At 30.7% G+C, this 20,062-nt stretch overlaps 1 protein-coding gene across 5 annotated transcripts in view; it reads right to left on the bottom strand.

Moving 5' to 3' along the window:
* Window positions 1–2,265: 2,265 nt before the first annotated feature.
* LOC135129997 (transmembrane protein 198) overlaps window positions 2,266–20,062 on the bottom strand; it is a 106,055-nt gene continuing 88,258 nt past the window's right edge. For 3 of the 5 annotated variants that reach the window (XM_064057283.1, XM_064057282.1, XM_064057284.1), the window contains exons 2-7: window positions 18,929–19,122; window positions 18,484–18,594; window positions 13,569–13,796; window positions 13,286–13,519; window positions 2,719–2,843; window positions 2,266–2,667 (exon numbers count right to left, since the gene is read on the bottom strand). In XM_064057283.1, coding sequence (XP_063913353.1) covers window positions 2,494–2,667; window positions 2,719–2,843; window positions 13,286–13,519; window positions 13,569–13,796; window positions 18,484–18,594; window positions 18,929–19,115 — 1,059 coding nt within the window. In that variant the 5' untranslated portion in view covers window positions 19,116–19,122 and the 3' untranslated portion in view covers window positions 2,266–2,493. The remainder of the gene's footprint in view (window positions 2,668–2,718; window positions 2,844–13,285; window positions 13,520–13,568; window positions 13,797–18,483; window positions 18,595–18,928; window positions 19,123–20,062) is intronic. The other 2 variants (XM_064057285.1, XM_064057286.1) reach the window with 2 other exon arrangements.

The raw sequence follows: 20,062 nt of genomic DNA on the forward strand, positions 1-20,062 counted from the left end.
TTGGAAATTTCAGTTTTCGGATTTTTGAATATTTCGATTCTTCGACTTTTCGATTTTTGACTCCTGGATTTTTTAACTTTTAAAATTTTTGATTTTTCAATTTCTCGATTATTCATTTCAGTTCTTCGATATTTCAATTTTTCAAGTTTTTGAATTTTTCAAAAAGTTTCGATTTCTTAATCTTTTGATTTTTCGACTTCCCGATTTTAGATTTTTTGTTTTTCAATTGTCATTTTGTCAAATCTTCAATTTTTTAATTTTTCAAATTTGACTTTCATCAACTCTCAATTTTTCGATTTTTCAACTAATCTATGTTTTGATTTTCTCATTTCTTGACCTTCGAGTGTTTCGATTTTCCTGTTCTTCAATTCTTTAATTTTTTTTATTTTTCAATTTTTTAAGATTTTTCGACTTCACCTTTTTGATTTCTCGTTCTTTTGATCTTTCAATCTCTCAATTTTTCAATTTTTCGAATTTTTTATTTTTATTTCTCGATTTATCGAAATTTGGATTTTTCGATTGTCAATTTCTCAATTTATGAATTGTTCAATTTTTAACTTTTCGATTTTGGCCTATTTCGGTTTTTCAATTGTTCGGCTTTTCGACTCCACGATTTCTTGATCTTTAGATTTTTCAGTTATCCGATTTTTTAAATTTGGGAGTTTCTATTTCTCGATTTTTTTTTATGTATTTTAATTTTTAATTTTTTTTTCTCACTGTTAATATCATACAGTGTATCGAAAACAACCACAAAAATGGTCACTAAAAACATTTAAAAATTCATACAAAATAGAACACAGTGTTTCCAAAACATTTTCCCGAAAAAAATGGGTTATCACGATTTCAACAATATTCTTAGTTTAAGACGTTTTGCTAGTATAAAACACAAATAAAGAATTAATTCTTAGTTAAACGAAATATGTAAAACCATCTAAATATGTACCAAAAATATTCACTTAGTCGTTATAAAACTCCTGGATTTTTCGATGTGTCGATTATTTTACTTTTTCGATTTTTCAATTTTAGATTTTTTAAATTTTAGATTTTTCGATTTTTCTGATCAGTTCTTCGATATTTGAATTTTTCAAGTTTTCGAATTTTTGAAATGTTTCGATCTCTTAATCTTTCGATTTTTCGACTTCCCGGTTTTTAGATTTTCTGTTTTTCAATTGTCATTTTGTCAAATTTTCGATTTTTAATTTTTCAAATTTGACTTATAAACTCTCAATTTTTCGATTTTCCTGTTCCTCAATTCTTTAATTTTTGAATTTTTCGATTGCTCAATTTTTCGACTTTTTAGGTATTTTTAGGTTTTTAGATATTTCAGTTTTCGGATTTTTCAATATTTCGATTCTTCGACTTTTTGACTCCTGGATTTTTCGATGTGTCGATTATTTTACTTTTTCGATTTTTCAATTTTAGATTTTTTCAATTTTTATTTTTTTTTTAATTTCTCGATATTTTGATTGTCAATTTCTCAATTTATAAATTGTTCAATTTTTCAATTTTGGCCTATTTCGGTTTCTCACTTTTCGACTCCTCGATTTCTTGATCTTTTGATTTTTCGATTTCTCGGTTTTTTGATTTTCCAGTTTTTCGATGTTTCGATTTTTCATTATTCGGTTTTTATATTTTAGATTTTTGAATTTTACATTTTTTCGATTTTCAGTTCTTCGATATTTCGATTTTTCAATGTTTCGGTTTTACGATTTTTTAAGGTTTGGATTTTTCGATTATTTTAATTTTTCATTTTTTTTCTCACTGTTAAAATCAGACAGTGTATCGAAAACAACCCCAAAAATTGTCACTAAATACATTTTAAAAATTCATACAAAATAGAACAGTGTATCCAAACATTTTCCCGAAAAAAATTCATTGGTTTATTACGATTTCAACAATATTCTTAGTTTAAGACGTTTTGCTAGTATAAAACACAAATAAACAATTAATTCTTAGATAAACAAAATATGTTAAATCATCTAAATATGTACCAAAAATATTCACTTAGTCGTTATAAAAACCGACCAAACAACTATTTCCCGCAGAAATCATAGTCCAAACCAACCAAATCGCTTCTGAACGCTTAGAGTCGACATTGGCCTGAGCGCGCTCTGGTCTGTAGATAAAACAAGTTCTCAGGCTACGAGTTGTAGTGAAACAAGTTTTTTATTTTGATCGACTATTTAAATTTGGCGCTTGTCTTTGGCGGTTGAGGACTCCAATGTCAATAAGGGTGGTTTTGCAAAATCAGTACAAATAACCAACTTTGGGGGTGTCTTTCTTTATTAAAATAATACAAACAAGAGAACATATTCCGTCCAGAAAATACTCCTACTTTGTTTGAAAAGACAATAAAATCGCCAAACATAACCATCTTCTGTTGTCATTATTGTCTTAAAAAGATATGACAAAAATACCATAGAAATGTACACAATAATAAATATTTTCTTTTGGTTTCGTTTCTTCTCACAATTGAAATGAAAACAATAAATCTCACTGACGGTGCGTGATGACCTCTGTCTGGCTGTCGTCTTCGCTTTCTGCGTACGCTGCTAATTGTAAATCTGGCAAGATAGTCAAATGGGTGGCATCAGATTGCAGCGTACTACACTCACCGACACCTCCGCCTTGTTGCACATCTTTGTTTTGCATAGCTTGCACGAAATTCTACAAGAAAACGAGAATGAAGGTGTGCAAGAACAGCGAAAAGCGAGATACCCGACTGATGACATCTCCGTGCGCTGTGCGGACTTGGTACAAGTATCTGTACTTGTTTTGGCGCATTTCTGCCCTGGTTTGACCGCGCATCATCGGATCCCTCTGCTTCTTGCGGGCTATCGTCACTGTTAAGCGTAAAATCAATCAACATTGTATACGAACGTCGTTTATTCTATCTACAGTACCGCGTCCTCACTCGGACGCACTATTACACTTTGTCAAAATGGTTTCAAAGTTACCAGTGTTGGGCAGTATCTAGATACTTGTAACTAAATAAAGTTTCTATATACATTTTTGGGTATCTAGTATTTGTATCTAGATAAAATCGAATTTAAGGACAAAATATCTGTATCTAGATACAAAATTAATGGCGCAGATACAGATACATTTTTTTATTTCACTTTTTTTTCAGTAGTTGTTAGTTGAGTTATACTAGTAGTAATTTTTGATACTTCATGTTGGTGATTTTGGTCACATAAACAAAAATAGAGGTAAGAGGTCCACTAATAGTGTTCTGTCACGGAAATTTTCATATTTTAAATACCATCATTTCCTACATTGTAGCCTTCAGTACTTATACATCTTTAAATATAATCCTGAGGGGTAATAAATCTAATCCATGGTAAGATGGTATTTTAAAAACCATAAACCACAATTGACTATTCACTGCGTTTTACTCTTGTCGGGGCAATGCATTTTATCTGTGTACCTGAGCAACCCGGGTCCGGTAGGCCCGCTGGTTGTATTTGTGTTATTAAATAAGGGTAATTTTAATAGTAAAAATATTTGTTTAAGGTATGTTATTATTTTTAGAAAATAATAACTGCGTGTTACATAAAGATTAATTTTTTCAATTAACACAAATTAGTTTTTTAATCGACTAATCGAATGTTCAATACATACATTTCTCTCGCATAAATCGCATATTTGTTACTGTTTTATATCTTTATTTTTCAGACAAATGTAGCATCTTTTCCTGTTGCCACATGTGTCATGTCTTCACTTTTTACTTCCCGAGCGTAAGCAAAGGAAGTATTGTAATCGAGTCCGTCGGCCGACTCTCTACTTTTACGTTTTCTCGATCTTTCATGACCCCTAGAAGACGAAGAAATAGGTCTCCCATTTCCGTCTGTCTGTCCGTCTGTCCGTCTGTTAAGATTTTTCGAATTTTCAAATTTTAGATTTCTGGATTTTTCAAGTTTTCAATTTTTCGATTTTCCAACATTTCAATTTTGAATTTTTCAATTTCTGGATTTTTCAGTATTTTAAGTTCTCGATTTTTTGTTTCGATTGACCGATTTTCCGATCTTTCGACTACTTCGATTGTTTGATTTTTAAGTTTTTAGATTTCCCAGTTTCTCGATTTATCGATATTTTTTCGGATGTTTAAATTTTTCGAATATTCAATTTCTCGATTTGGCAACTTTTGGGTTTTTTTGTTTTTTCAATTTCGGCCATTTCGATTTCTCAATTTTTCGATGTTTCAGTTTTTTGAAGTTTCGATTTTTCGAATTTTCTATTTTAATTGAGTTTCCAGTGTTTTGATTTGAGTTTTTTGATTTTTCAATTTCTCGATTTCACGATTTTTTGGTGCGATTTCTTGACATCTGGGAGTTTCGATGTTAAGATTTTTCGAATTTTCAAATTTTAGATTTCTCGATTTTTCAAGTTTTCAATTTTTAGATTTTCCAACATTTCAATTTTGAATGTTTCAATTTCTGGATTTTTCAGTATTTTAAGTTCTCGATTTTTTGTTTCGATTGACCGATTTTCCGATCTTTCGACTACTTCGATTTTTTGATTTTTAAGTTTTTAGATTTCCCAGCTTCTCGATTTATCGATATTTTTTCGGATGTTTAAATTTTTCGAATATTCAATTTCACGATTTGCCAACTTTTGGGTTTTTTGTTTTTTCAATTTCGGCCATTTCGATTTCTCAATTTTTCGATTATTCGATGTTTCAGTTTTTTGAAGTTTCGATTTTTCGAATTTTCTATATTAATTGAGTTTTCAGTGTTTTGATTTGAGTTTTTTGATTTTTCAATTTCTCGATTTCACGATTTTTTGGTGCGATTTCTTTACATCTGGGAGTTTCGATGTTAAGATTTTTCGAATTTTCAAATTTAGATTTCTCGATTTGGCAACTTTTGGGTTTTTTTGTTTTTTCAATTTCGGCCATTTCGATTTCTCAATTTTTCGATTATTCGATGTTTCAGTTTTTTGAAGTTTCGATTTTTCGAATTTTCTATATTAATTGAGTTTCCAGTGTTTTGATTTGAGTTTTTTGATTTTTCAATTTCTCGATTTTACTATTTTTTGGTGCGATTTCTTGACATCTGGGAGTTTCGATGTTAAGATTTTTCGAATTTTCAAATTTTAGATTTCTGGATTTTTCAAGTTTTCAATTTTTCGATTTTCCAACATTTCAATTTTGAATTTTTCAAATTCTGGATTTTTCAGTATTTTAAGTTCTCGATTTTTTGTTTCGATTGACCGATTTTCCGATCTTTCGACTACTTCGATTTTTTGATTTTTAAGTTTTTAGATTTCCCAGCTTCTCGATTTATCGATATTTTTTCGGATGTTTAAATTTTTCGAATATTCAATTTCACGATTTGCCAACTTTTGGGTTTTTTGTTTTTTCAATTTCGGCCATTACGATTTCTCAATTTTTCGATTATTCGATGTTTCAGTTTTTTGAAGTTTCGATTTTTCGAATTTTCTATATTAATTGAGTTTCCAGTGTTTTGATTTGAGTTTTTTGATTTTTCAATTTCTCGATTTCACGATTTTTTTGGTGCGATTTCTTGACATCTGGGAGTTTCGATGTTAAGATTTTTCGAATTTTCAAATTTTAGATTTCTCGATTTTTCAAGTTTTCAATTTTTCGATTTTCCAACATTTCAATTTTGAATTTTTCAATTTCTGGATTTTTCAGTATTTTAAGTTCTCGATTTTTTGTTTCGATTGACCGATTTTCCGATCTTTCGACTACTTCGATTTTTTGATTTTTAAGTTTTTAGATTTCCCAGTTTCTCGATTTATCGATATTTTTTCGGATGTTTAAATTTTTCGAATATTCAATTTCTCGATTTGGCAACTTTTGGGTTTTTTTGTTTTTTCAATTTCAGCCATTTCGATTTCTCAATTTTTCGATTATTCGATGTTTCAGTTTTTTGAAGTTTCCATTTTTCGAATTTTCTATATTAATTGAGTTTCCAGTGTTTTGATTTGAGTTTTTTGTTTTTTCAATTTCTCGATTTTATGATTTTTTGGTGCGATTTCTTGACATCTGGGAGTTTCGATGTTAAGATTTTTCGAATTTTCAAATTTTAGATTTCTCGATTTTTCAAGTTTTCAATTTTTAGATTTTCCAACATTTCAATTTTGAATGTTTCAATTTCTGGATTTTTCAGTATTTTAAGTTCTCGATTTTTTGTTTCGATTGACCGATTTTCCGATCTTTCGACTACTTCGATTTTTTGATTTTTAAGTTTTTAGATTTCCCAGCTTCTCGATTTATCGATATTTTTTCGGATGTTTAAATTTTTCGAATATTCAATTTCACGATTTGCCAACTTTTGGGTTTTTTGTTTTTTCAATTTCGGCCATTTCGATTTCTCAATTTTTCGATTATTCGATGTTTCAGTTTTTTGAAGTTTCGATTTTTCGAATTTTCTATATTAATTGAGTTTTCAGTGTTTTGATTTGAGTTTTTTGATTTTTCAATTTCTCGATTTCACGATTTTTTGGTGCGATTTCTTTACATCTGGGAGTTTCGATGTTAAGATTTTTCGAATTTTCAAATTTAGATTTCTCGATTTTTCAATTGCTGGATTTTTCAGTATTTTAAGTTCTCGATTTTTTGTTTCGATTGACCGATTTTCCGATCTTTCGACTACTTCGATTTTTTGATTTTTAAGTTTTTAGATTTCCCAGTTTCTCGATTTATCGATATTTTTTCGGATGTTTAAATTTTTCGAATATTCAATTTCTCGATTTGGCAACTTTTGGGTTTTTTTGTTTTTTCAATTTCGGCCATTTCGATTTCTCAATTTTTTGATTATGCGATGTTTCAGTTTTTTGAAGTTTCGATTTTTCGAATTTTCTATATTAATTGAGTTTCCAGTGTTTTGATTTGAGTTTTTTGATTTTTCAATTTCTCGATTTCACGATTTTTTGGTGCGATTTCTTGACATCTGCGAGTTTCGATCTTAAGATTTTTCGAATTTTCAAATTTTAGATTTCTCGATTTTTCAAGTTTTCAATTTTTGGATTTTCCAACATTTCAATTTTGAATTTTTCAATTTCTGGATTTTTCAGTATTTTAAGTTCTCGATTTTTTGTTTCGATTGACCGATTTTCCGATCTTTCGACTACTTCGATTTTTTGATTTTTAAGTTTTTAGATTTCCCAGTTTCTCGATTTATCGATATTTTTTCGGATGTTTAAATTTTTCGAATATTCAATTTCTCGATTTGGCAACTTTTGGGTTTTTTTGTTTTTTCAATTTCGGCCATTTCGATTTCTCAATTTTTCGATTATTCGATGTTTCAGTTTTTTGAAGTTTCGATTTTTCGAATTTTCTATATTAATTGAGTTTTCAGTGTTTTGATTTGAGTTTTTTGATTTTTCAATTTCTCGATTTCACGATTTTTTGGTCCGATTTCTTGACATCTGGGAGTTTCGATGTTAAGATTTTTCGAATTTTCAAATTTTAGATTTCTCGATTTTTCAAGTTTTCAATTTTTCGATTTTCCAACATTTCAATTTTGAATTTTTCAATTTCTGGATTTTTCAGTATTTTATGTTCTCGATTTTTTGTTTCGATTGACCGATTTTCCGATCTTTCGACTACTTCGATTGTTTGATTTTTAAGTTTTTAGATTTCCCAGTTTCTCGATTTATCGATATTTTTTCGGATGTTTAAATTTTTCGAATATTCAATTTCTCGATTTGGCAACTTTTGGGTTTTTTTGTTTTTTCAATTTCGGCCATTTCGATTTCTCAATTTTTCTCGATGTTTCAGTTTTTTGAAGCTTCGATTTTTCGAATTTTCTATATTAATTGAGATTCCAGTGTTTTGATTTGAGTTTTTTGATTTTTCAATTTCTCGATTTCACGATTTTTTGGTGCGATTTCTTGACATCTGGGAGTTTCGATGTTAAGATTTTTCGAATTTTCAAATTTTAGATTTCTCGATTTTTCAAGTTTTCAATTTTTCGATTTTCCAACATTTCAATTTTGAATTTTTCAATTTCTGGATTTTTCAGTATTTCAAGTTCTCGATTTTTTGTTTCGATTGACCGATTTTCCGATCTTTCGACTACTTCGATTTTTTGATTTTTAAGTTTTTAGATTTCCCAGTTTCTCGATTTATCGATATTTTTTCGGATGTTTAAATTTTTCGAATATTCAATTTCTCGATTTGGCAACTTTTGGGTTTTTTCGTTTTTTCAATTTCGGCCATTTCGATTTCTCAATTTTTCGATTATTCGATGTTTCAGTTTTTTGAAGCTTCGATTTTTCGAATTTTCTATATTAATTGAGTTTCCAGTGTTTTGATTTGAGTTTTTTGATTTTCAATTTCTCGATTTCACGATTTTTTGGTGCGATTTCTTGACATCTGAGAGTTTCGATGTTAAGATTTTTCGAATTTTCAAATTTTAGATTTCTCGATTTTTCAAGTTTTCAATTTTTCGATTTTCCAACATTTCAATTTTGAATTTTTCAATTTCTGGATTTTTCAGTATTTTAAGTTCTCGATTTTTTGTTTCGATTGACCGATTTTCCGATCTTTCGACTACTTCGATTTTTTGATTTTTAAGTTTTTAGATTTCCCAGTTTCTCGATTTATCGATATTTTTTCGGATGTTTAAATTTTTCGAATATTCAATTTCTCGATTTGGCAACTTTTGGGTTTTTTTGTTTTTTCAATTTCGGCCATTTCGATTTCTCAATTTTTCGATTATTCGATGTTTCAGTTTTTTGAAGTTTCGATTTTTCGAATTTTCTATATTAATTGAGTTTCCAGTGTTTTGATTTGAGTTTTTTGATTTTTCAACTTCTCGATTTTACGATTTTTTGGTGCGATTTCTTGACATCTGGGAGTTTCGATGTTAAGATTTTTCGAATTTTCAAATTTTAGATTTCTCGATTTTTCAAGTTTTCAATTTTTCGATTTTCCAACATTTCAATTTTGAATTTTTCAATTTCTGGATTTTTCAGTATTTTAAGTTCTCGATTTTTTGTTTCGATTGACCGATTTTCCGATCTTTCGACTACTTCGATTTTTTGATTTTTAAGTTTTTAGATTTCCCAGCTTCTCGATTTATCGATATTTTTTCGGATGTTTAAATTTTTCGAATATTCAATTTCTCGATTTGGCAACTTTTGGGTTTTTTGTTTTTTCAATTTCGGCCATTTCGATTTCTCAATTTTTCGATTATTCGATGTTTCAGTTTTTTGAAGTTTCGATTTTTCGAATTTTCTATATTAATTGAGTTTTCAGTGTTTTGATTTGAGTTTTTTGATTTTTCAATTTCTCGATTTCACGATTTTTTGGTGCGATTTCTTGACATCTGAGAGTTTCGATGTTAAGATTTTTCGAATTTTCAAATTTTAGATTTCTCGATTTTTCAAGTTTTCAATTTTTCGATTTTCCAACATTTCAATTTTGAATTTTTCAATTTCTGGATTTTTCAGTATTTTAAGTTCTCGATTTTTTGTTTCGATTGACCGATTTTCCGATCTTTCGACTACTTCGATTTTTTGATTTTTAAGTTTTTAGATTTCCCAGTTTCTCGATTTATCGATATTTTTTCGGATGTTTAAATTTTTCGAATATTCAATTTCTCGATTTGGCAACTTTTGGGTTTTTTTGTTTTTTCAATTTCGGCCATTTCGATTTCTCAATTTTTCGATTATTCGATGTTTCAGTTTTTTGAAGCTTCGATTTTTCGAATTTTCTATATTAATTGAGTTTCCAGTGTTTTGATTTGAGTTTTTTGATTTTTCAATTTCTCGATTTCACGATTTTTTGGTGCGATTTCTTGACATCTGGGAGTTTCGATGTTAAGATTTTTCGAATTTTCAAATTTTAGATTTCTCGATTTTCAAGTTTTCAATTTTTCGATTTTCCAACATTTCAATTTTGAATTTTTCAATTTCTGGATTTTTCAGTATTGTAAGTTCTTGATTTTTTGTTTCGATTGACCGATTTTCCGATCTTTCGACTACTTCGATTGTTTGATTTTTAAGTTTTTAGATTTCCCAGTTTCTCGATTTATCGATATTTTTTCAGATGTTTAAATTTTTCGAATATTCAATTTCTCGATTTGGCAACTTTTGGGTTTTTTGTTTTTTCAATTTCGGCCATTTCGATTTTTCGAATTTTCTATATTAATTGAGTTTTCAGTGTTTTGATTTGAGTTTTTTGATTTTTCAATTTCTCGATTTCACGATTTTTTGGTGCGATTTCTTGACATCTGGGAGTTTCGATGTTAAGATTTTTCGAATTTTCAAATTTTAGATTTCTCGATTTTTCAAGTTTTCAATTTTTCGATTTTCCAACATTTCAATTTTGAATTTTTCAATTTCTGGATTTTTCAGTATTTTAAGTTCTCGATTTTTTGTTTCGATTGACCGATTTTCCGATCTTTCGACTACTTCGATTTTTTGATTTTTAAGTTTTTAGATTTCCCAGTTTCTCGATTTATCGATATTTTTTCGGATGTTTAAATTTTTCGAATATTCAATTTCTCGATTTGGCAACTTTTGGGTTTTTTTGTTTTTTCAATTTCGGCCATTTCGATTTCTCAATTTTTCGATTATTCGATGTTTCAGTTTTTTGAAGCTTCGATTTTTCGAATTTTCTATATTAATTGAGTTTCCAGTGTTTTGATTTGAGTTTTTTGATTTTTCAATTTCTCGATTTCACGATTTTTTGGTGCGATTTCTTGACATCTGGGAGTTTCGATGTTAAGATTTTTCGAATTTTCAAATTTTAGATTTCTCGATTTTTCAAGTTTTCAATTTTTCGATTTTCCAACATTTCAATTTTGAATTTTTCAATTTCTGGATTTTTCAGTATTTTAAGTTCTCGATTTTTTGTTTCGATTGACCGATTTTCCGATCTTTCGACTACTTCGATTTTTTGATTTTTAAGTTTTTAGATTTCCCAGCTTCTCGATTTATCGATATTTTTTCGGATGTTTAAATTTTTCGAATATTCAATTTCTCGATTTGACAACTTTTGGGTTTTTTTGTTTTTTCAATTTCGGCCATTTCGATTTCTCAATTTTTCGATTATTCGATGTCTCAGACTTTTGAAGTTTCGATTTTTTCATTTTACGTTTTTTCAATTTTTCGAGTTTCCAAGTATTCCTCGTTTCAGTTTTTTAATTCTTCGACTTTTTCGGTTTTCGATTTTTCGACTTTTCCTTTTCAATTTTTAAATTTTTGGATTTTTTCAATTTTTTAATGTTTCGGAATTTTGATTTTTCGATTTTTCAGTTTTTCGATATTTCTATTTTCAATTTTTCGAATTTTCTAAATGCTTGATTTTTCAGTTTTTTAATTTTTTACTTTTTCAATTGTTGATATTTTTGTAGTTTTTTCGATTCCACGATTTTTTGGTGCGATTTCTTGACATCTGGGATTTTCCATGTTAAAATTTTTCGAATAGTTTGACAGTTTTTTAATTCGTCGATTTTCTCGGTTTTCGATTTTTCGACTTTTCCTTTTCAATTTTTAAATTTTTCGATTTTTACTTCCCGAGCGTAAGCAAAGGAAGTATTGTAATCGAGTCCATCGGTCGACTCTCTACTTTTACGTTTTCTCGATCTTTCATAACCCCTAGAAGACAAAGAAATAGGTCTGCCATTTCCGTCTGTCTGCCGTCCTAGATTTTTATTAGACAGATAATCTCCGAAAGTACTGGACCGATTGTTGTGAAATTTTGTACTTATATTAAGAATATCATGTAGATGGTAAAACGCTAACCAAAATTTGTCTAATCATCCCCACCACTAATGCGATGACGTCACTTCAAAATTGTACACAGTAAATGGGTTTTCAATTGTATAAAATAACATAGTCCTACACATGTAGTTTACAACTCCGAATTGACTTTTCACCGGAAACGTCCAGATTTTTGGAAAAAAAATCAAAATTATAAAACAACATTTTGAAATTTAATTTTTAATCTGCTAACCAGAATGCTTTGAAATGTTGCAGATGTTTTAAGGCTATAAAGAGTATCATAAATCTTTAGTCAAAAAATATTTGCTTATCCCCTCCAAAAACTTGATGACGTCAGCGCAAAAGTTTGCCCAATAAATCATATCTAAAATGTACAAAATATGATGAGTCTGTACTTGTGATCTATCACTCCGTTCATATTTTTTGGATTTGCATATACAGGGTGACTCAAAAAAATTAATTAATGCGTAAATTAATTTTACTGATTTACTCAGGAACTATAAAACCGAATTCTTTGAAATCCACTTCGGAAAAAAAACATAATTGGCATGCAATCGTCACGTTACCGACAGCGAGGGAAGTACTGTCTAAACTCTTTAGACCAATTTTTCATAGTTGGACCTAACGCGAGGCGGGCTTGGCAGGTCCGTTTTGCCCTAGAATGTGCCGATTATGTTTAAGTGTAAATCTTGGGCAATAAAATTAATATTTTTACAACCCTCGGTAGAATAATTTATCGTGATATATTCTCAGAAATCGTGAAACGAGATTAAAATAAAATGAGTTTCAACAAAAATCTGCAATTTAAAGTTGCACTCTGGTGATTCCGGCCTGCCAGGCAGCCCTTGATCCTATAAAGGGTTTAAATACCTTTCTAAGAAATTGTACTAATTTTGCCTTCGAACGGAACCAGCAATTCTTCCTAAAATGTATATACCTGCCGCACCGGGATAGACGATTACCGGACATGGTCATAAAAACATCGTAAGCCGATATTGAAGAATAATAATTTATGTCAGGTTGCCGACAACTAGACCTTCAGCACAGGATAATCATTTCCCGTATTCTTTTGAAATATTAATTTTAATGCTGGAGATAATTATTAGATATACTCAAACACAATTTGGACACTAGTATGGGAATAAAAACAAAAAAATATTCTTTTTAAGCGTACGTAATAAATATTGCACAATTTGCGACACATCAAACAGCGAAGCGATGGCCTATTTGCAGGAAAAAAGAAAAGATTTTTCAGTCTTGAATAACTATGCTACAGTAAAATGTTTATTTTTTAAATTTAATACCACAATCCCTTCTTCTGCACCTGTGGAACGGGTGTTTAGTAGCGGAAACCAAATTCTGACACCAAGAAGAAATAATTTAGGTGACAATACGTTCGAAATGTTGTTAATTTAAAAAAAAAATCATTAAACAATACATAAACATGTTTTCAGTTATCTTATTCCCCAAAGCTTCAAAAAGTATCTGTTTTCTTGTATCTGTATCTAGATACTTTTATCTTTCATATATCTAGATCTGTATCTAGATACTTTTAAAAGTATCTGTCCCCAACATTGAAAGTTACCTTCATGATGTAACCCTTTGCCGGTGACGGTGCACTGCACGATCAAGCCAGTGAGGAAGAATGAAGGCCATGCGGCCAAAATTATCCACGAGAACCAGCACGGCGGCGGTTCTACCGGTTTGAGGGACATCCTTTGCCATACCCAAGACAGAATGGTCAGTCGTTCGACGAAGTAATCGATGCCTATGGAAAAAATGGCACCTCCAAAAATGCTGGTGCAGACGATGGTCAAACCTGCAAATGCTGGTCAGGAAGGTGGAATTTTTTCGCTTGGGGTTATTACTTTTTCGAAAATATAGTGTCAAAATTGCGAATGTTAATGCCATAGCGAGTAAAATGCCCACGCATAACCAGATGGATCCTTTGGGTGAGGTGTTGACGAGATAGTCGGTTATCAAGAGTGACGCAGCGCCCAGGAGGAGACCGGTGTGAAGACCGCTGACGAACAGACCGACGTATTGTACCAGCATTGTTATCAGTCCGAAAAGAACTCCGGCCAGCAGAGCAACACCTAAAAACGAAAGTTTGCGAAATGCTCATTTTTGTGGTTGCGATATTTCTAAGAATTTAAGAATTTTAACAGGGGTATTAGACATCTTTGCAACTCAAAAATCACTAAAATGATTTCTTTTTGGACTTTTCGAGTTTCCAACACTGAAATTTTCAGTTTTTTTGATGTTTGAAATTTTGTATTTTTTTTTAGGTTGGTGACATAATTAAATTTTTTTCATGTCAAAATTGACAACTGTGAACTGACATGTTAACATTGCTGCCAATAATTCAGAATTGCCAACCCAAAAATTTGCTTCAATCATTAAAGTCACCCGGTAGTTATCAAATATTTTTCTATACAAAGCGATTGATTTTATTTTTCATTTTAAACAATTCTAGACTTAAAAACTTAGACGAATTATCAGGATCTTCAGTACTTTTTTAATTTTGAAAATATTGTGAATTTAGTAGGTCTTGGAAATTTCTATATATCTTGAGAACTTCTTAACCAATTATAAAAAGCATTTGAAAGACAGCTGGATATTTTTCAAAACGCCACCAAATCCGAAATCATAATTTTTTTCAAAGTCATTAAAAATAATTATCGGGCTTTAAATTTTGTCATAATTTTAAAACTGCAAAAATTCACTTTACAACTAGGCTTTCACAAATATTACGTGTATCTATCTAGTGACCTGGGAAATTTACAAATGCTGCAAATTTGCCACTTCTTAGTAATTATTGACGTTTTAAAAGGTTTAATTAAAATCATTAACATGTCATCTGTCAGAATAATGATGACATTTGAACTTCCGTTGACATTATAATTATACATTCTGAAAGAGCCGTAATAAATCAGTGCTAACTTGGATGAATGAATCATTTATGAAAAAGCATTAGACTAAATTATCGTATACAGGGTGAGTCATTAAGCGTATATTTATTAATTATAGAATAGGATACCCTGTACATTTTTACTCGTTCTGACGGATCTCTTTATAAGATTTACAAGCATATTCTATTTTCGAAATTCTGATGCGACGTTGCCAAGTAATTCCATTTTTTTTTTGATAATTTGATATAGAAAAAATCAGTTATATTTTTTTGGCTTTTTTTTCTTAATATGCATACCCATCTTTTCAAAACAAGAAACTTATCACCTGCTAAGATAAGACTGATACTGGCAAATGACCTACTCTCTAAGAAAATGAAGGGTAGAGGGTATATCATTTGGCAAAATCAGTCTTGTCGTGGGAAGTATTGGCCCCGCCCACCCACCCTTTATTTTCTTCGAAGTATGCCATTTGCCAAAATTAGTCTTATTTTGGCAAGTACTAGCCCCACCCGCCCGCCCTTTATTTTCTTAAAGGGCTTGTACCTGCTAAGATACGACTGATTTTGGCTAATGAGATCTTTGTAAGAAAATAGACGGCGGGTGGGCGGGGTTAGTACCTGTTAAGATAAGACTGATATTGGCAAATGCGATACCCTTTAAGAAAAGTGAGGGCGGGTGGGCGTGGCTAGTACCTGCTAAAATAAGACCGATTTTGGCAAATGACGTATCCTCTAATGGTACATTTTTGCAAGAAAATATGGATTGTGCAATTATGCACCTTCTTGGCTGACGACGAATAAAAAATATCATCACAATTGAGATAGGGCGGGTGGGCGGGGTAAATATTTTTCCTTTTTTTCTTACTATACATAGTGTTATAATTTATAACTTTAAAATATTCTAATATGTCTTTTTTTCAAATAGATTATCCTGTACTCTACTTGAAAAAACCAATAAAGACGACGAAAAACATGATAAAAATGGGAAAAAGAAAAACTACAAAAAAATGTCAAAAAGATGACAAAGAGAAGGCAGAAACGTCAAAAAAGTTGAAAAAAAGCAACAGAAAATAAATGAGAAAAAAAGCGAATAAAAAGCGAAAAAAAAAGGTGACAAGAAAATCCATAATAAAAAGTGACAGAAATGGTAACAAACAAAAAAGCCGATAGGAAGGTCTACAAAAAGTGAGGAAAAAAGCGTTAAAAAATGATAAAAACAACGACAGAAACGTCAAGAAAGGGACACAAATGTAGCAAAAAAAGACGACAAAAAGCGGTTAAAAGACTATAAAAGGGGGTGACAAGAAAGAATACTTCCAAAGGGCAATAAAACAGACGAAAAAGTGCAATAAACATAGCGGCAAAATAAAAAAAAAAAAAGGGCGGTAAAACAGGCGACAATAAAGTCCACAATTAAAGCCACAGAAAAGCCAAAAAAAAAAGGTGAAAAGAAAGTCCAGAAGAAAAAGCGATAAAAAAATGCCACAAAGGAAGGATGACAAAAATACAACAGAAAAAGACGACAGAAACGCGAATAAAAATCGATGGAACAGCGATAAGGAAGAATACTTCGAAAGGGCCATAAAGAAGACGAGAAAAGGCGATAAAAATGGGGACAAAAACTCCAATAAAAGGTGTAAAATATTTTTAATTTCTCGTAGAGAAATAAGGATTTTGCAATTAAGCTCCGCCCCTTGGCTCACGACGAATAAAAAACATTCATCACAATTGAGATAGGGCGGGTGGGCGGGGTTAATATTTTTCCTTTTTTTCTTAACATACATATTATAAGTTATAACTTTAAAATATGCTAATATGTATTTTTTTCCAAATAGATTATCCTGTACTCTATTTGAAAGAACCAATAAAGACGACGAAAAACGTGATAAAAATAGGAAAAAGAAAAACTACAAAAAAATGTCAAAAAGATGACAAGAACAAGGCAGAAACGTCAAAAAAGGTGAAAAAAAGCAACAGAAAACAAATGAAAAAAAAAGCGAAAAAAAAAGTTGACAAGAAAATCCATAATAAAAAGTGACAGAAACGGTAACCAACAAAAAAGCCGATAGGAAGGTCTACAGTAAAAATTGAGGAAAAAAGCGTTAAAAAGATGATAAAAATAACGACAGAAACGTCAAAAAAGCGACAAAAATGTAGCAAAAAAAGACGACAAAAAGCGGTTAAAAGACTATAAAAAGGGAGGCAAGAAATAACACTTCCAAAGGGTAATAAAAAAGATGAAAAAATGCAATAAAAATAGCGGCAAAATAAAACAAAAAAAAGGCGATAAAACAGGCGACAATAAAGTCCACAATAAAAGCCATAGAAAAGCGACAAAAAATGCCACAAAGGAAGGATGACAAAAATACAACAGAAAAAGACGACAAAAACGCGAATAAAAATCGATGGAACAGCGATAAAAATGGGGACAAAAACTCCAATAAAAGGTGTAAAATGTTTTTAATTTCTCGTAGAGAAATAAGGATTTTGCAATTAAGCTCCGCCCCTTGGCTCACGACGAATAAAAAATATTCATCACATACGGCGCATATAGGGCACATAGGGCGGGTGGGCGGGGTTCACGTTCACCTTTTTTTCTTAATATATGTAGTCATCTTTTCACAATAAAAAACTTAAAACATGTATAGGGAAATATCGACTTTGTAATTACGCTCCGCCCTTCGGTCTGACAACAAATGAAAAATTCATCACGATTGAGATCGAAACGAATGGGTGGGGCTTCTCTTTTGGTTTTCTTTTTTAATTAATACATATAGTTTTCTTTGATAAACAATGGTGTGTGCTTTGGTGTGATAGAAATAAAATTCAATCTTAGTACAGAGTGTTTAAATTTATTACAATTTTCAAATACATATTTATAGATTTTTTTAAATACAAAACTTTGTATTTTATTACTGCATCTTATTCTGTTTTTTATTCTCTTTATAAAACACATTAAAACAAAGGAACAAGAAATGAAGGATGATGCAGTAATAAAATACACGGTGTTCTATTTGAAAAAAACCCAAATATCAAATTTGAAATTGCAGCGATTTAAATTTTTTTATAATCACTCTGTACATTAAAATTTGATTTAATTGATACTACAACAAATCTCTGCATAGAATAATAAACATCGATCTCAAAAATATTATTGCGATTTTTTTGTGCATTGCTAAAAAAATTTAAGAAAATTGGAATAACGTGGCAACGTCGCATCGGTATTGTAAAAATAAACTATTGCTATATATTATATGTTACGTCAAAAACATAATTCTCTGTAGATTATAAATAAATTATGCAACTTAAAAGGTCGTACAACTTCGTAGTTTGGATTTTTAAGATTTTAAATTTTATGAGGCTCTGCAGTATCTGTAATTTCAAAAATAAAATAAATTTCGAAAAACGTAAAACGTCATTAAAACTTTATGGACACAGATGGTGACAGATTTTTAACATGTGCCCTGTATATTTAATGGTTTTTAATTTGTTTTAATCTCAGCTATATTTTTTCCAAAATTTAGAGCTACATTGTCTAAAAACATGAGGTAATCAACGAAATAAGTAATTAATTATTTCGTATTGTCAGAATTTTTAACCTCAATTATACAGAACTGTCAGAATCTATGCGGCGGATTTATTTAGAAAATAACAATAATTTACAAAATGTAAACACCCAATTTTCACCCTGTTTAGTGCATATTTTATTACTCCACCACTGGTACCAACTCTCTAAAAATAACTGCACTAAAATCAGTTATATACCGTTGTTGGCAGTTGCTTCTTAAACAAAAACTCGTCTTTAATCCTCTCCAGGTAATCAAACTAATAATAACGAAGAATGAAAAACAAGAAAACTAAGAAGTGCCCACCTGCGTTTCCATAAGAGGGCATCAGTTCACCTTGAAGACATATGAGATAAACTATAAGTGAAGCGGAGATGAATCCAGTGAGAAACATTACGGTCTTAAAGCACTGATAACCTGAAATTCCCATGTTTAATTAGTCAAATCTGATACTAACGCCAAGTAGTGCGATCAATGTAAACCGAGCGATTTCACACGACCCTGTGCGATCCGACCTTGACCAGCGTTAATTATCGTCATCGTGAAAAGAGTTGTTCACAGTTGGCTGCACTTCTCGTGCGTTGTCCATCCTGTTGGCGAAAAGCCGAATAGTGCATGGCCGTCGTAGCGTCTTATTATTACCCAATGTCGGCGTTAGATAATACTACGCTTGCAGTTATTTGGCGAATTACACGCGATCGTGAAGTTGCAGAATTCGGAAATTGCGTAACGGTGAAAATCGAATTTTTACCTAGAAATGTATAAAGAACTCCAACGACTATGCACACTAGAAAAACGGCTGCAGCGGTGAGATCATAGTAAGTATCGACTCGAGCGCAGAGCTCTACTTTGGGATCGGTTGGGTACATCAGACTTGGAAATCTTGTCCCGTTGGGTTTGGGCGGTACTAGCGGTCCGGGTTCTACTCTACTCGTCATCTTCACTCTGGAATCAACAAGAAGTGGATTGTAAACACTGCGGTCAACAAGTTGAGATTTCAGTTTCAAACTAGTTGGGTTTTACACTAGTTTTTGAGTTGTTCAAGGATCCAATCTGAAGCTTTTATTATTCAGAATTTTCTACAATGACACTGTCAGCGATACGAAGGATTAAATAATGACTTTACTTTATTACTGACGATAGTTTACTTACTCATCATGAACTAATGCTGATTTAAGGTTGTATTAAAATGTTGAACACTGTTACATAACCTGAAAACTTTATTGTCAAATTCACAACAAAAGATAGATGAACAAAAACCTGTTTTAGAGAATATATTCAAAGCAAATAATCAACGGAAAAAAGTGTATTTTTATCAGTGTACATGCTTAACTTCGATTGTTGATGTTTATACATCGAAAGAATGTCACGTAGAGATTTGTTTAATTTTAATGAGTTGTCTCCTCAAAACAGATGACTAAAATTATTAATTAAGTCACAATGGAACAAAATGTTTTGAATATGATTATTATTATTCTTATTTGGTCATAATTAAATAAAAATGTGGGTATTCTCACATTTTCTAGAAAATGGTGTTCTTAATTTGATCAATAAAAAATTGGTCGAAGACTATAAGTATAATCCGATAAATCCAGCTCTTTAAAAAAATGATAAAATTTGATTTTGCGATTTTCCTTTTGTGATAACCGCTGTAAAGTAAAAACCACAGGCATAAATAACACCCCCTGTCTTTCAGCAGTAGGTAATAGCGATCTGAAGCTCAAGTGTTTATTTATGTTTATACATCGAAAGAATGTCACATAGAGATTAATTTGATTTGAATGAGTTTGTCTTCTCAAAACAGAAAACTAAAATTATTAATTAAACCACAATCGAACAAAATGTTATGAATATTATAATTTTTATTTTATTATTATTATATAAA

Source organism: Zophobas morio, unplaced genomic scaffold, assembly GCF_036711695.1.
Source record: "Zophobas morio isolate AGI-343-1 ecotype UQ-CSIRO unplaced genomic scaffold, CSIRO_AGI_Zmor_V1 ptg000017l, whole genome shotgun sequence".
NCBI classification, from domain to species: domain Eukaryota; kingdom Metazoa; phylum Arthropoda; class Insecta; order Coleoptera; family Tenebrionidae; genus Zophobas; species Zophobas morio.